The sequence below is a fragment of the Pogona vitticeps genome, chromosome 6, assembly GCF_051106095.1.
Source record: "Pogona vitticeps strain Pit_001003342236 chromosome 6, PviZW2.1, whole genome shotgun sequence".
NCBI lineage: Eukaryota > Metazoa > Chordata > Lepidosauria > Squamata > Agamidae > Pogona > Pogona vitticeps.
In genome coordinates this window covers 8,279,374-8,297,494 of record NC_135788.1, presented here as the reverse complement: position 1 = coordinate 8,297,494, position 18,121 = coordinate 8,279,374, and the positions used below count along the sequence as shown (strand labels likewise).

The 18,121-nt window shown below is 43.0% G+C and overlaps 1 protein-coding gene across 6 annotated transcripts in view; it reads right to left on the bottom strand.

Moving 5' to 3' along the window:
* DPP6 (dipeptidyl peptidase like 6) overlaps positions 1-18,121 on the bottom strand; it is a 490,996-nt gene that overhangs the window by 104,073 nt on the left and 368,802 nt on the right. For all 6 annotated transcript variants that reach the window (XM_020779739.3, XM_020779741.3, XM_078378511.1 and 3 more), the window contains exons 4-5: positions 17,653-17,747; positions 16,597-16,671 (exon numbers count right to left, since the gene is read on the bottom strand). In XM_020779739.3, the coding sequence (XP_020635398.2) occupies positions 16,597-16,671; positions 17,653-17,747 (170 nt within the window). The remainder of the gene's footprint in view (positions 1-16,596; positions 16,672-17,652; positions 17,748-18,121) is intronic.

The following is an 18,121-nucleotide window of genomic DNA, read 5'->3' as shown; positions in this document are numbered from 1 at the left end:
GGTCTGACTTGGGCATACTATAAAACTAGGTGCCAGGGAATGGTATATGGATCGCACCTCTTGTCCTGTGTGAAATCCACGCTTCTTAATCTTGGTACTGAGAATCTGAACTACAGGCATTAAGCAAAGACAAGCCAACCCTTAGGAGGACGTTAAATCCAATATGCCAACCGGTGCTCGCACACAGTGGATGCGCCAAGCAATTACGAAAGCCTTCCTTTGTCGCTCAGCCACCTGTCCCTCACAGCACCGAATTAGCTCTGCCAGAATCGAACCACTGGCAGTGACAGAGTGACTAAAAGGTGAAGTGCTTTAAAAAAAAGAAAGAAAAAAGAATTCGCCTCTTTTCTTTCGCTTTGAACAAAGTAGGCAAGCTGTGAGGAAATACAGGTCTCTAACAGAATAGGTCTTGCCTGCTTGTATCACACCAGGTTAATTGCGATAGCTGCTTCATTGTACGATTCTCTCGTACAAAGAGAAAAGGGAAGAATGGAAAGGAGGAGAAAGAGGAAGAAAAGATGGGGCGTCTACTGTATCTGGCCTGTGGCTTTATTTTGTTTCTTTTGTTAAATCAGAATACAATGGAAAACAGTGGAAGAGTCCAAAAGCATTCATTCTATGTCCAAGTCCAAAAGCATTCATTCCATGAATCCGAAAATTTGTTTGTTGCACATGCATGCTTCAGGCAACTAAACAGTTGACTGTACACATAGATGTCACCAGCAGGCCAACACAGAAATAATGTAAGCTATGTAAAGAAGAGCCTTGTGGCACAGTGGTTAAACTGCTGTCCTGCAGTCAAAACTGTGCTCACGATCCAGGGTTCAATCCCAGGTAGCCGGCTAAAGGTTCACTCAGCCTTCTATCCTTCTGAGGGTGGTAAAATGAGGACCCAGCTCGCAGGGGGAGGGGGCAATGTGTAGCTTGCATAATTAACTTGTAAACTGACCAGAGAGTGCTTGAAGTGCTATGGGGCGGCGTATAAGCAGCATGCTTTGCTTTTGCTTTGCTTTAAATCAGTAGCAAAATATGGAGAAGTGTTATTCCCTCTGCTGAAACAAGATCAGGAATGGATTGTTAATATGAAACATCAGAGCTGAAGAACAATACTCTTCATGCTAAAATACAAGTCAAATAACATTTGTAGCTAATTACTATGTGAAGAATAGATTTGCACTACCAAACCCAATTTGCCTAGCAACCAAAGGGCAGTGGAATGAAACCAGAGATATTACCCAGGAAGAATGCAAGAAGGCTATTCTTGTAGGCAAAAGAAAAGAAAGGCCTTGATGGATTGCCGATGAAACTCTTAAAATTGTTAATGACAGACAAGAAGGAAAAATAAAGGATGACGGAAATAGGGTCAAAAGAATCCTAAATGCCACTTTTCAGTGACTGGCATGTAGAGTCAATGAGTACTATTATCAATTTAAAGGGAACAAGAAAAAGTGTGTGGGGGGGGAGAAGATCAAGAAATCAAAAGGAGACCTAGTTAGAGATGCTGAAAGATCAACAAGGGAATATATTATCTGATCATGATAAGGAAAGATAAGATGAACTACACAGAAAAAAGCAAGGATGACAGATTCCCTCACAGAAAAATCTTTCAACGAAGAGTCTGTAATTTTAGAAGGTAAAATGAAAGCTGCTGTCAGAGCACCTGGACTAAATAACACATCAGGAGTAGATGAGATCCAATAGAGCTGTTTCAAGTTACAGAGACTGTATATTTCAAAATCCTAACCCAAAGAAGAATACTGCTAACAATATAGAAAACAATTGCCCGTAAATTGGAACTATTTAATATAAATTGTAAACCCAAAGAAAGGAAGCAATGAAATGGAGCAATCACAGGACCATCAAATGAAATTCTCGTGCAAGCAAACAGATGCTCAGGATTTTTCAACCAAGAATTTTACTATATATGGAGTGACAAATGCCAGATGTTCAAGCTCAACTCAGGAAATGAAGAGGCATTAGATATGATGTCTATCACATTTCTCAATGTTGACTGTGAAAAGCTATAGACCATTCTAAAAAATAAAAATAAAAATGATTGTCCTGATGCAGAACTTCTACTCCGGACAAGAAATATTCGGACAGAATATGGAGAAACAGGATGGTTTCCAGCTGGCAAAGGTATCACATGGGGGTGTCCTTATTTGTTCATTACAAAACATAATGCTAGATTAGATTTAGATGAAGAAGGAATGAAAATTGATGGGGAGGGTGAATCAATTCAAAGTATTCATATGACACCATATTACTGGCACAAACCAGCAATTGCTTTGAATGGCTACTGATCAATGTTAAAGAAGTGCAAAAGCAAGGTTACAATGAAACATTAAGAAAATTAAAATTATGACTACTGTATAGAAGAGTGACATTAATGCTGACAACAACAAATAAATTGAAATTGACCATGATTTTCAGTGCCATGGCTTAGTCAACAGTCCAAAGAAGACAGACTTGGAAGGGCAGCTGTTAAGGATCTAGAAAAGCTCTTGAAGCATAAGGATATCTGGCTGAAAACCCAGGCCAAAGATCCATACTACAGTATTCCTGATAACCATGTGTGGAGTTGAACGCTGCGTCGTTAGGAAAAATGACAAGAAAAACAAAAGATTCATTTAAAATGTTGTGTTGGACGAGAGTTCTATCCATATCAGGAACCATGAGCGAGAGTTCTGATTTAATTACTAAATGAAATTAAGTCTGAACTCTCACTGGAAGTTAAAATGACTAAACTGAAGCTATAGTGTAGTTTAGACCAATACAACCCACTGAAAAAAAAATATATGCTAGAATAGTGGAAGGTGATAAGAAAAAAGGAGGACCTAATATGATATGGATTGACTCAATAATGCAAGTTACGACCTTTAGTTTGGAAGATATTTTCAGGGTTGTTAAAGACAGGACCATCTGGAGGTGATTTGTTCATTAGTGTCCAGAAACAACTTGACAGCATCTTGAAAAAGAGTCTTGCTCACTCATGTCACTCATGTGATGGCAACCTCACGGGTGAGAAAGCTGATTAGTTTGGCTATGCTTTTGGTGTTTACTCTTAAGTCACCTGTAGGCTGAATGAATGCAAAGTAGACTGATGCCATCTTTGCCGAACTACATTGTCCCACATTCCTAGGGGATTCAGCAGGCAAAAGTCCAATAAGCCAGTCCAAGGTCAGAAGTTCAAGGAGATACAAAACAGATGCCAAATTGTCAAAGCCAAAACACAAAACCATAGTCAGAGTCCAAAAGCCAAGGGGCAAGAGAGCAAGGTTCAAGATAAGCAGGAGGGTGGACACAAGCAGGAGAACTGACTTGTTGCTTCCACGAGCTTCCAAGCCTCTGGGTACAAATTATATAGCATCAATAATCATCTAATTCCTAGAAACATTCCATCCTGTTAAAACTCAGGGCTGGGTGGCCTGATGTTCCTGTGAGAAGCATTCGTGCGAGCCTCAGACCTCCGTGTTGTGAGTCTCTGCGAAAGCTTATCTGACTAGTGAGGGAGGAGACTCTGGCGGTGATTCAGCTGTCTGTGATACTAATTGCCCAGCATTTTCATCAGCTGTAATTAACCCCTCTGATTCCAGATCTTCTTCAGCTGAACTCATGACAACCTGCCATTCACTCCCTTCATATTAATAGAGAGAAAGGAGTAGATGATGGCGCCACCTGATGCTTAGAACTATAATTCCCTGCTCTAGGCTCTACAGATGATAAAAGCAGGCAGACAAGAGGCTTCCTTATTAAGTCTCCTGGACTCCTAGGCAACGCAGGATTGTTGGAAGATTCTGAAGTTAAAAAATTAAAGGAAGGGCTCTTCAGTTAAGCAAGCAAGTAGAATTTTATTATTAATAACCATCATAGTTATTCCAGAATGTATTTGTAACAGGACAAATCTAGGCACTCAGACAGTAGGAATAATATATAAAATGGCATTTATAAAAATTTCAACCTGTAAAAAATTACAAGTTTGACATATAAAGTTGTGAATGTTATGTACATGTTTACAAATGGCTGTTGCCTGGAGGTTGCATTCCATTGCAGCTGGAGAGGCAAATTTCTACAGCCAAAGAAATGTAAGATAAAATACTTAAAGCACTCAGTTTGATTATACAAGAAAATCTTATATGAGGCTGCAGAACCTCAGATCACAAACTAGCTTTATCATCACTCTCTCGGCTCTTCTTTTACTGCAAATGGAAAAGAGGTGACACTCCGAGAGAGAGGTTGATTCTCAGTAAGAAGAGCAGGATTTTCTGCATGGGGCTCTTGGCAAAGATTGACAGACACTGAGATCAAAAATATGTGTCTAGGAGGGAACGGCACAGCAGGCAATGAAAAAAGGTAGTGAAGGAGATTCTTGATTTGACCAGTCCTGCTGACACATTCTGTCTGTGTCCTGGGGATTCCCAGATATCTGCCAGTCAAGAATCCTAACAGCATGGTCTGAAAAGAGGGAGTGGACCCAATCCTCCCTAAAGTCACTGATAAGTGTGCTCAAATTGGTCTGAGCTCCATTAAGAAAGAGAATGTCCTCCCTTTTACAAGGGGATATGAAGTGTTTCCCTCAAAAACAGAGGCAGTGAATTCAGGGCAGTGTTCAGATTACCATGCTTTGCATTGGGATAACTGAACTGTTTCCAAAGCATAGGATATCTTCACGAAGTCAGACAGTAGGCAAAATCCTGTTCATGCAGGCATAGTGCGAAGTTACACCTGTACGAATGTGCCAGGTGATAAGCCTACCAACAGGGAATCACATGATTCCCATTGCCACCATGACACCATGCACTGGCCGAGGTTCTCTGTAGATAGAACTCCTGCCTTGCTGCTTTCGTAGCTACCTCAGATGTAATATCAAATTACGCCCACATAGCTACACAGGAGGATTTTGCCCAGTCTTTCAAGCACATGCATAAAAATTACCCAATAATTTATTAGCTCATGTCGTCAGATATACTGAAGCTAGTCGCTTGCAGCCTGTACAATTAGAGCTGGCGATTTCTATCATCCTCGCCTGCTTGTTTTCCTTAGGGTAATTCTCCCCAGAGCCTGAAAAGTTGCTCATTTGTACTACAGACGGCAGAATTCCCCAGCCACCTGGCCCTGAAGTCCTCCAAGAACTATCTCTTCCAAGCTTTCTTCTTTGCCATCAGCAGCTGACTAAGTGCCTCTGTAAAGGTCTACATTAAGGAGCAGCTAGTTCCCTCATCAAGTGCTTTAATATGTCTACATAGTCTCATCCCTAATACAGTTGCTAGATCAAAGCCTGGAGATTTAAGAAGCCCCTGTGACAAACCCAGACCTACTGGGATATGTCACACAGTTACACTAAGCTGCCACCAACCATTCCCTATAAGGAGTCACACAGACCAGGGATGGATTTTTAAACAATAAAAGAATTAGGTTTATTTAAATACACACACAGGGATAATAAAATAATCAGGTGAATAGGATAAAGTAACGTGGCTTATTCTCACTCATACACGCATACAGTTTGGTTCACACAGAACCCTTAACTGGAAGCACAGACCCTGAACCTATCAGTTCTGGCTAACCAACAGACACCTGAACCTATCAGGTTGGTACTCTGACACACAGAAGTACCCTGTCTGACACACAGACTCCCACAACAGCTTCTTCTTCCCAGCTGCTGCTTCGTCACATCCCAGTGTCTCTCAGCATCTCTCAGCATCTCTCTCACACCACACAGGCATCACATATTTATACAGTACAGCCCCTCCTCCTGATGTCCCGCCTTCCACTCCCCATAGGATGGAACTTTCCCTCCAACCCATGACAGACAGGTAACATCAGTGCTGTTATGTAACACCTCCCCTCTTTATAAGTTGTTTTGTAGGGGGAAAGCTAACGTGCTTTTCACCAAAAAACAACCTGAATAAAATACACAAAAACATTTATACATACCATATTATACTTACTCATACTTTAAGTTAAACATTTACCATTTAGGCATTTAAACATTTACCATATACATTACATCAATTTACCTTTATTCATACAAACCAATTCAAAAAACAGGTACATTTTACTTTTTGTCATTATTATATACACATAGTCCATGTTCTTTCGCCGTCTTCATTCTTCAGGTCTTCTTGATAAGGCGTCAGCAACACAGTTCACTGACCCTCTGACCACCTTCACTTCAAAGTCATAGTCCTGTAGGTTTAAAGCCCACCTCATAAGTTTGCTATTGTGGGTTTTCATTGTCTTTAACCATTGCAATGGTGAATGGTCAGTACACAGAATAAAATGTCTTCCCCAGATGTAAGGCTTGGCCTTCTGGATCGCGTAGACTATGGCCAAACACTCCTTCTCCACGGTTGCCAAATGTCTCTCACCTTTTTGAAGTTTCCTACTCAGGTAGGACACCGGATGCTGGTCACCATTCTCATCCTCCTGGCACAGAACTGCTCCTACCCCGCTGTTAGACGCATCGGTGTAGATGATGAACTCCCGGTCGAAGTCTGGAGCACGCAGGACAGGATAGTTGATTAACGCCTCCTTCAACCTCTGGAACGCCGCTTCACAGTCGCTGGTCCACGGGATGCGGTCATCAGCCTTCTTCCTCGTCAGATCGGTCAGCGGAGCCGCACTCTCGCTAAACCTCGGGATGAACTTTCTGTAGTAGCCCACCAACCCAAGAAATGATTTGACTTTTTTCTTGGTGTTGGGTCTAGGCCAATCACGAACAGCTTCTATTTTGGCCTCCAGGGGTTTTATCATTCCTCCCCCTACCATGTGACCCAAGTATTTTATTTCTGGGCTACCCAGCTGACACTTGCTGGCCTTTACTGTTAGCCCTGCTGCACTTAACCTCTGCAGCACTAACTCCAGGTGTATCAGGTGATCTTCCCAGGTATTACTGAAGATCCCTATGTCGTCAATGTAGGCCACTGTAAAGTCACTGAGCCCTGCCAAGGTCTGGTCCATCAGCCTTTGGAATGTGGCTGGTGCATTTCTGAGACCAAAGCTCAGGACTCGAAACTCATAGAGACCAAAAGGGCTGCAAAAGGCAGTCTTTTCTTGATCCCTGGGATCAATTCTTAATTGCCAATATCCCTTTACCAGGTCCAATGATGAGATGAACCGACAACCCCCTATGGTTTCAATCAGGTTGTCTAGCCTGGGCATTGGGTAGGCATCAGGAGTGGTTACACGGTTTAATTTCCTGTAATCAACACAAAACCTAACGCTCCCATCAGGCTTGTCCACAAGGACTATCGGAGAGGACCAAGGACTAGAAGAGGGGACGATTATGTTCTCCCTCAGCATCTCGTCCAGCTCCTTCCGCACCTTGTCCCTATAGGGTCCCGTTACTCGGTATGGGGATACTGCCTGCGGGGGTGCATCCCCTGTGTGGATCCGATGCATCACTCCCTTCACTATCCCCGGCTTGTTGGAAAACACCTGTTGATATTTACTAAGCAGCATTTTTAGTTCTTGCTGCTGGTCTTGGGTGAGTGCAGGACTGATCTTTACCTCCTCTGGGTTGTATTTTACTTCCCCTCTACCCTCCCAGAAGGGTAATTCAGCTTCCTCACTCTCAGCTGCTTTTATCGCGAATAAAACCCTCTGTTCCCCTCTGTAGTAGGGTTTTAGGGCATTCACGTGAACCACCCTCCTTGCTTGGTTCTCCTCCTGCTCTATTAGGTAGTTCAGGTCTGACATCTTGGAAATGACCCTATATGGTCCTGCCCATTTGAGCTGCAGTTTATTCTCTCTGCAGGGCCTAAGCCAAAGCACTTCCTCCCCTGGGTCAAAGTGCCTCTCTCTAGCTTTGTGGTCATACCATGTTTTCTGTCTGACCTTCTGAGCTTGCAGGTTTTCTGCTGCCAGCTCTAGATTTCTCCTTAGGTCATTCATCAAGGTGTCTATGTAAGTCACAACGTCTTGTGGGTCATCCTGGGTGATCTGCTCCCAATTTTGTTTGATCAAATCAAGAGGCCCTTTCACCCTTCTCCCGAATAAAAGTTCAAATGGACTGAACCCGGTACTGGCTTGTGGCACTGATCGATAAGCAAACAAAAGGGATTGCAGCTTCTGGTCCCAATTGTTTGGATTCTCTGCCAAGTAAGCCCTAATCATGCGCATTAGAGTCCCATTGAACTTCTCAGTTAACCCATTACTCTCAGGATGATAAGCAGTAGTTTCCTTGTGCTTAATTCCACAGATCTGCCATAAGCGTTTCATGAGCTTTGATGTGAACGATGCGCCCAAATCTGTGATTATCTCTGAGGCAAATCCCATCCTGGACATATACCCCACCAAAGCATCGGCCACTGTGTTAGTTTCAATGTTAGTCAAGGGTATGGCTTCAGGATACCTTGTGGCATGGTCCACAATTGTTAGAATGAACCTGTTCCCCCTCTTTGTGGCCTTGGGCAAAGGTCCCACAATATCCACCCCTATGCATTTGAACGGAGTGTCAATCACAGGCAAAGGGCACAACTTTGCTTTGGTCCTGTCGCGGTTATTCCCCTGCCTTTGACACACATCACATTGTTTACAGAACTCCCTGATCTGCTTCCCTATGTCAGGCCAGTAGAAATTCTGTGTGATTCTCTGCTGTGTTTTGTTCACCCCTAAGTGTGCAGCAAACATGTCAGAGTGCCCCCTTTGTAAGATCATGGGGCGATACTTTTCAGGTACCACCAGCTGACTTCTGATCCCATCTCCCCCTTTTGAGATATTCCTCAGGGTCTCTCTATATAAAATCCCCTTTTTCTCCAGAAATCTCACTGGGGTTTCAGGTGTTAGCTGGGCGTCAGTCACCTGTTCAAAACACTTTTGGAGAGTGGCGTCTGCCTTTTGCTCCTGTCCAAATCTGCTGTCTGTGGTTAAGGTTTCCACCACAGCTTCTGAACTCCCCTCTGCTTCCGTCTCTGGCTCATCATTACCCCCCTGAACTGTCCCTGTGGTGGCTTGTGAGCGTGTAATCACTAGCACCCTTTTCACATGTTCAGCCAGGTCATTTCCCACGAGCACGGCTGCTGGCAGAGTAGATGAAATCGCTAGCCGCCAAACTCCCCTCCAGCCTTGAAAGTTGACAGGTACCTCTGCTACTGGCAGAGAGATTACCTGCCCCTCAATCCCTGCTACCTTCATGCTCTCATTTGGGATTATAAACTCCCTAGGAATAATATCTGGATGGCATAGGGTTACCTGGGAACAAGTGTCCCGCAGCCCCCTATACTGACGGTCAAGTATTCCTACGTCCACCCCTGCTGTCTCAAACAACTGAGAATCTGTTTTCACCAGCAAGCAGCGCTTTACCTCTATAAGAGGACCATTTTCCTCAGCCTGATCAGCAGAGGTAGCTGTTCCAGACTGAGTAGTCATGGCAACAGGCTCCCTCTGTGACACTGAGCCTTGCTCTTTCTGGACACAGAACACAGCTTTTGGCTTGGTCCCACTAGAATTCTGAGGCACCATTCCTTTTAGCTGCTTTAATTTCTCACACTCTGAGATTAGATGACCCTTTCCCTGACAGAAATAGCATTTTCTGGTGTATTTTGATTCTCTCTCATCTTGTTTTGGTTTTCCCTCCAAAATCTGAGGTCTTTGTTTCATGTCTGAGGGCTTCCCTTCACCATGGGCCCCTCCCCCTTGCTGGCTTTTCCCTGGTCCCTGAGAGTACTTGCTGTAGGTTTCTTTGGGTTTACCTACAGATTTCCCCTCACCCAAGGGCTTTCTTATTTGGGAGATAAAATCTGCGATCTCTGCGGCTGCTGCCACCGATTTCGGTTTCCTTTCCCTCACCTGGAATTTCAATTCCCCATGCAGGACTGAATAGAACTGTTCCAGCGCTATCAAATCTTTAAGCTGCTCATAGGTCTCTGTCCCCTCCTGCGATAGCCATTTCTCAAGCAGCCTCACCAATTGGGCCCCCACTTGGGTAAAAGTCTGTTCTGGTTTCTTGGTAAGGGACCTGAATCTTTGTCTCAGCTGCTCTGCATTTATCCCATGTCTGGCAAACACCAGTTTTTTAAACTCTGCAAAATCTTTCATCAGTTCCTCCGGCATCTCGGCATAAACCTCAGCCAGGCTACCACTGATTAAAGATCGCATGATGGTCATCTTCTCAGTTTCCCTCACTGAGAAGTCCACAAACGCTCTTTCCACTAAGGAAAAGAATACCTCAGGACAATCTCCCTTGTGGTACACAGGGAATTTCTTCAGGTCAGCCTTAGACAATTGGCCTCCCTCAGAATCCCTATTGTTATTATTGTTCTGGTTCATCAGTTCCAGTTTTCTTAATTCAAACGCCATTTTCTCTCTCTCCATTCTTTCTTCCCTCTCCATTCTCTCTCTCTCTAATCTTTCTTCCTTTTCCATTCTCTCTATTTCAAATTGCCGCTGTTTCTCTCTTTCCCTTTCCTCCATTTCCCTCACCCTCAGTTCATGCTGTTGGGCTATGAGTATTTTTCTAAGTTCTGGGTTCTGCTCTCCTGTGCTGTCACCTTGCACTGAGCCAAATTCATCCTCAGAACCTTGGTCAATCTGGGGGTCTTTCACTTCACTCATTTCGGCCATCTGGCTTCGAGTCAAGGGCATAATCCCCCCTCAGAACAGGCTGCTTTAAAAAGTCAAGCCTCAAAATAAAACGACCACTTTTTTCCTTTTTGCCTCAGAACCAGCTCTCCCTAGAGATTGCTGCTGTTCTTCAGCACTAAATTGCAACAGTATCGAGTCAGAGCCTACCCCCCTCTGCTGGGTCTCTCAGCTGGCAAGCTAGCTCGCTGTTGCTACGCAGTTTTTCCTCAGCTTTTTCCCGCCAAAACTAGGCTGCCTCAGAGCACCTTAATCTAAGTCTCCCCAGTTGGCACGTTCTTCTACTAGCGCACCTCCCCGTGAGGTACACCTAGAAGATTACCTACGCGCCTCAGACTGTCCCTGACTAGACCCCCCTTGCTCTGGGCACACCTGCCAAGGCTTTGCTGGACTGCTGGACAACTGGACCAGTCGTATCCCACACGCTGGACACCAATCAATGAGACAGACCCAGACCTACTGGGATATGTCACACAGTTACACTAAGCTGCCACCAACCATTCCCTATAAGGAGTCACACAGACCAGGGATGGATTTTTAAACAATAAAAGAATTAGGTTTATTTAAATACACACACAGGGATAATAAAATAATCAGGTGAATAGGATAAAGTAACGTGGCTTATTCTCACTCATACACGCATACAGTTTGGTTCACACAGAACCCTTAACTGGAAGCACAGACCCTGAACCTATCAGTTCTGGCTAACCAACAGACACCTGAACCTATCAGGTTGGTACTCTGACACACAGAAGTACCCTGTCTGACACACAGACTCCCACAACAGCTTCTTCTTCCCAGCTGCTGCTTCGTCACATCCCAGTGTCTCTCAGCATCTCTCAGCATCTCTCTCACACCACACAGGCATCACATATTTATACAGTACAGCCCCTCCTCCTGATGTCCCGCCTTCCACTCCCCATAGGATGGAACTTTCCCTCCAACCCATGACAGACAGGTAACATCAGTGCTGTTATGTAACAGCCCCCAGCTGTGAAAAAAGTAGCCAAGCCCCTACTCGCAACCTGAATGTGATCCCAACGGGCTCGGGTTGATTCAGTCTTCCGTTTTTCTAAGATCGGTAAATAATTGAGTGCCCAGCTCATCAGGAAGGCAAAGCATAACTTCCTAAGGCTGAGCTTCCGCACTTCACAGCTAAGCCTGTTAATAGCTTGTCATATTAATGTATAAGTGATTGTGGTACAGGACAGGTGCACTGCTTTCAAAATCAGTCATGCTGAAAACTTGCTGAATGCAAAAAGGCTAATAACTGGGGGCCACAAATGATTGTAGGAAGCTCCCCTTAGCTATGCCTTTTAATTCTGATACACAGTAAATAAATAACCTCTTTGTGAAAATAAATGCAAATGTGCAGTTTCTAAAGAGTGTACCACAGAATGATGCATACCTTGAATGTCATGGATGTATAGCTGAATAAGTGTGAAACTGACACAGACTTCATATTTCTGCTTAGTGACTAACTCTGCAACCCCCTCTTTGGAAAAACCAAAGACCCATCTTAGTTTTCCAAGTGGCGCAACTTGAAAACACTCATGTTCTCAGAATGGACTTCAGTCTAGCTTCTCAACTGGCTAAGTACTCTATGTGAATCATCTTGACCACGTCACTCAGTCCCTTTGCTACGGGCTTGAAGCTTGCTTTTTGTACATCGGGGGTCATATCAGTAGGGAGCTACTGTGAATGATGAGAAACGGTGAAAAGTGATCATCTCATTGATTTAATATGCTGGAAGCATCTAGGATTTCTTCTGTTGCCTTAAACTGTGATCAAGTACCAAAATATCCAGTCTAGAATATTTTCTATTGAAAAAAAATTACAATGCAAAAAGACATAACGAATCGCTGACACATTGTACTGCTGTGCAATGACATGGAAATCTATCAATTTAAGAACAGAGAACAGTAGAATATCCACATATAAGATAGTTTTGATAATCCCTGGGTGACAATGGCAACAGTATCTGTTCTACACACTTAAAGATACAGATGCTTTAGCATCCTCTGCTTCTAGTCTGCTCAGTAATTTAGGGTGCAAACTACTAGGTTACTGGGAATCATGGGGGTGGGGAAAGGCTGGGGCTGAAGCAAATGAGTTTCTATAGGTTTTGCTCTTAAACTGTAGGGGATGAACGGGGGGGGGGGGAGGATCAGAGACCAAGACAGGGTTTTGGATGATACTGTAGAGGTTATTGAGGGGGTATCCCATGTAGTATAGTGGACGGAGTGACAGATTAGGACTCTGTAGATCAGGGTTCAAATCCTTACTTGGCCATGGAAACTCATGGTAAAACTGCTCCTTAAATATCTCACGTACCTTAAAAACTCCACTAGGGTCACTATAAGTTGGTTCCAACTTGATAACTCACTAGGCACAGAGGCATGCCTTTGGATTGTCTAGGATCCCCCGTTATACAATCCCCTCTCCTTGAAGTCATGCCTCTGCTTCCAAGGAGATTTCCCTAGAGTCTGGGTTGGCCAATAGGCCAACATCTACATGAATGCACAGTTAGCTGTGAGTCAATCCTACAGAATTTAGTGGGACTTGTATCTGAATAAATATTCCCAAGATTGCACCGCTGGTTAAGGGTGTGATGGAGCTATAGAGTCAGAATCAATTTTTCCCAGCCAAGAATTGAGCTAATTACAGCAATGATTAATTATTTGCAGCTTTCCTGCAATATGCTGTCACACTGCATTAACCACAAAACGGATGATAACACTGGGGGCGCAGCCATCCAGGAAGTCTGCATACAAGAATTCAAGGAAATTTGAATTCCTCAGTTATTTAATTGCCCTCTGCTAGCTAACAACATCACAATGGACTTCCAAGCTGGAAAACTCACACACACCATAACACAGTTGGGAGGGAGAAACACACACACTGGTCTGTTCTTTATCTTTGCCACACCACACTTGAGCTATAGCCATTCATAATAAAAGCAATTAAGCATTCTTTGTTTATTATCTTGCTGTGTCACTTAACAAAGCCACTTTCCTCTTCATTTACTTTCCTGTGTTTCTTTTATTACCAATTACACAAACTGCAGCAGCTAATTTAGATTAAAATAAGGCCCTGCACACTAGTATATACTGTTTCAAAGTTATTAAGATCTTACCGCTCAATAAGCTTACGGATCTTTGTATAGAGTATTAGAAGGTATTTATCTAGACCGTTTAAACTTCAATCCCTAGTCTACATAATAACCAATTAAAAGTCTGAGCACAAAATCTGGCTTAAAACCTTCTCCAACAAACATTGGACTGCTCTCTAGCAAGAGGTACTGTATCCACACAACTTAGAATAGAATAATAGAATACTGGAGTTGGAAGGGGCCTTTTAGATCATTCAGTCAAACCCTCTGTTCAATGCAGGAATCCAAATCCAAATCAAAATCAAAATATATATGAAAGACTGTTGCCCAATTTTCTCTTGAATGCCTTTAGTGTCGGAGTGACTATTTCCTTCCAAGGATTCCATTGTCGTACTGCTCTAACAGATCCACACATGATCCATAACTTTTACGTAGTGAGACATGTCTGATGTTTAGGCTGGATTCTGAACAAAAAGAGGAACTAGGGTTCATATTGCAAATATATACTTGCCACTGGGCAATACCAAAATTTTTCAGAAGAGGATCCATCTACACATTATAGACTACAGCAAAACCTTTGACTATGTGGATTAGAGATGTGACATTTGTATTCGTAGCCAAGTATGAATATCCCAGACTCAGGTGGTTGGGATCCCCAGTCCCCCCTCCCTGAACCAATCTGTCTGCTTAGAGGTCATGTAGCAGTATGTGCGGCTGGTGTCTTGCTCATCATGCCAATTTTGGACAAAGCCCGGTTGGCACTGCTCTGCCTTCCTGCTCTTCTGGCCACTCCAGTCAGGAGGCTGGATGATGGGTCTCCTTGCTCAATTGTTGAGGGGCCAGAAAAACAGGAAGGCAGAGCAGCATCCACTGGGCTTCATTTGAGATTGGCACAACAAGCAGAACTAAGTGGACAGGTTGGTTCAGGGAAATGGGACTGGGGATTTCTTTAAGAAATTCATACGTTCCTCCCTCATCGTTGGAATTTTCAAAGAATCTACCAAACCTTGTCAAACCACTTCATAGCCTAGATATTCCCCTTTTGGAACATAAGTTCCTAAAAGTTTGCAACTCCAGATCGTTGTCTGGATCCAGTATTTGTCTTTGAATTCCCCAAATGCGTGAAGAGCTGAATCTTAAACACGCTAAGAATCCAACTTTAATTATAGTACACAAAAGAGTGTAATTAACGTGTTCCAAATGCAAAAGACACCAATATTCGCTTTCTGTTAAAATGTATAGAATGAATGAGAAAGGAGGCTTGGTAAGATGATTTTACAAAATTATGTGAAGGGGAAGATGAGAAGTCATACAAAGATGAGTCTATGCAAATGTCTGTTTGGCACCATCTGCATTCACTGAAGTTTAGCTTCAGTGCAGCTGCTAGGTGGCAGTGTGAGCCACATGGGAAAAATATGGATTTTATCCCAACAGCTACATAAAAGCTGGACATAAAACAGGTAATGATTGCATTTAGCTCTTTGGGAACATCAGCTTCTTTCCCTGATGTGTACTGTATTTCTTCCTTATAGTGGAACCGAACTTTAAATTGCCATTTTTGATCTTGACAGTACATAATAATCTCTAGATTCTCTGGCAGAAAGGAGCTAAATCCTCACGGCATACTAAAGCAGTGGTTCTTAGCCTTTGTTACTTGGATGCTTTTGAACTGCAACTCCCAGAAACCCCAGTCAGGACAGCTGGTGGTGAAGGTTTCTGGGAGTTGCAGTCCAAAACTCCTGAGTAACCCAAGGTTAAGAACCAGTGTACTAAAGCATCCATGGGGTTGCAACATCCTGCTAGGAAAATGTGGTCAGCTGCTGGTGAAGGCTTCTGGGAATTGCAGTCCAAGAACATCTGGAACAACCAAGGTTGGGAACGACTGTTGTAGCTGCACAATCCATACCTGGCTGTGCTAACGCACAAGACTTTCCTTTTTGTCAGAGAGGCAAAGGTGTGGTAACAAAAAATGGAAACAGAATGTCACATGTAATGTGAAGCACTTGAAGTTTTGAAGTTAATATGCTGATATTTTTTTTAGTGCATTGAGGCCTGACACCAAGTAGAAATGATGTTTCCTATGCTCCCTTCAAAGTCTTAATTTACTAATTTACTTCCTTCAGCTGTTAAGTTATCAACTTAAGTTATCAGCCGCCCAGAGTAGACTTTGGTCTAGATGAGCGAAATATAAAATACGGTAAATAAAATCAATACCGCCATCTTGTTTTTATTAATAGTTTTTATGTTGGCCTTTTTTAGTTTAATTGACTGATGTATATTTGTTTTTCTATATTGTTGTTATATATTGTCTATAATGTGGTTATTATTTAATGTATTATTGTTGTCTATTTTGCTGTGAACCACCCAGAATGGCCTTGGTAGCCAAATGGGTGGTATACAAACCAAACCAAATCAAATCCATCAATGTACACAGTGATCCAGAACATATGTCTTGTCTCAATGATACACAAATCACTGGGGCTTTTGGCTGAACCACAGTGGTCAAATGGACAGGTCATCGGCTGACATACTTCCTGATTGTGGCCAGGCAAGGACCACAGAGGTCTGCCATCCCCGCTAAGATTGACTGGTGTCAGGTGTACACATGCTAAGGAAATAGCAAGGGAACCATCCCTGAAGTAAATCAGCCTTTTCCTCTGTCGCCACATTTTGCCTCATTTTGACTAACACACCATTCCGCCATTCTCACACCTCTGTTATTGGCTCTTCATTCCTTTATGCTCTGTTTCAGTTGTAAGGACAGAGCAGACCATGGTATCATCTCTTAAACCCTGTGGGAATAAGGCTCTACATTCTTCAGTTAGAAAACTCTATCCATTCCATCAAAGGAGAAATACACACTAAATCGGTTTGCCTCTATTGTAATTCTATTTACTTACCGGTGTAATATCATATGCAAAAAGCCCATATTCTCTGTCTGGCGAAACTTCGTATCGAATAGCCTTTATGGACACCTAATAGACAAAAGATAACCACAACACCCAAAAGAAATACGTTTTAATATGTCTGCAAAACTTCGGCATTCAGAAATTTGAAGATGTGATCATGATGCTTTTTTGCATGTGGACTTCATCGATTTGATCTAGCACAGCGCATGGATGCTTAATTATAGCAATTACCAAGTTCCTCTTTGTAAAGAGGTAGGTAAGACATAGGTCAAGGTGCTGGCCCGAATCCATTTGGTCATCCCAGCTAGAGCTATTAAATCAGAAGGATTTTCAAAACGGTTGACTTATCATTCAATAATTGATTGCATGACCCACCGTATCATTTGGATTTAGGGCTCTGATTGTAAATATTGGTAGGCAGGAAGGCCTTTGAAGGATGGCTCACACGTGCCCCAGGATATTTTGAGGATCCCTGCAAAGTGTGAGGGTGGAGGACAGGCTGAATATTGCATCCCTTCTTTGTCTGCCATTCCCCCATTTCTCTGTTTCACTCTCTCCCTTCTTCCCCACATAGAAGGCCAGCCAGGGCTACTCCTTTGGAACTCACCATTCAGTTTTCCTTACAACGGCCTGCATCTCCGTGTTCACAAATGATGGATTCTAAATAGGATGCAGAACTTGGTAATGTTTCCTCCTCAGACCACAAATCCCAGAAATACCAGAATTGGCTCTCCTGTTTTGTGGATGTTGAGATTTGTAGTCCAAAAAAAAAATTTTTTTTTTCCCAAACTCTGCTTTGACGGAGTGAAACCGAATCTTTGCCCCAAGGAAATGGCCAAGCACACCTTCGATGCATAACGGTGAGCTTCTTAAAAGATCTGTGTTTTCAATTTTCACTGCGGCTTGCTCCAGCACATTGAAAAAGGTTATTAATTCTCTGTGGCTGTACCAAAAGTAAATGGAAACCATTTTCTTTCTTTTTTTTTTAACAGTCTGAAGGCCAAGACAACTGGGAAATTAATCTGCCTTTTAAGCAATAATACTTACGATTATTTTGTTCTCTATTAACACTGTCGAATTGTTGGTTTCAACATTGTGCACTATCACCGAGCCATTCCGGTTTTTGTAGATGAATTCCGTATCTAAAAAAGAGGAGGAAGAAGGAAAGAGCAACCTCAGATATCGCAAGCAAATCTGTCACACATGATCTTAGAAAAATGACTTTTTTGTGACTACCAGATTCCCCCAGCTAGCAGGTCTGGTTTGTTGTCAAGTTGCCTCCAACACATGGCAACCCTATAAATGAGTACTCCCCAAAGCATCCTGTCCTCAGCTGGCCAGTTCAGCTCTTATAAACTCAAGCCTATAAGAAATTAGTCCTTTAAGGAGTTACTCCACCTGATGTTTGGCCTTCCTCTTTTCCTGCTAACTTCCACCTTTCCCAGCATGTCTAGTATCCATATTTTTTTGTAGTTCTCTGTAGTCAAATCAGACATGGATAAGACAGTAATTCCAA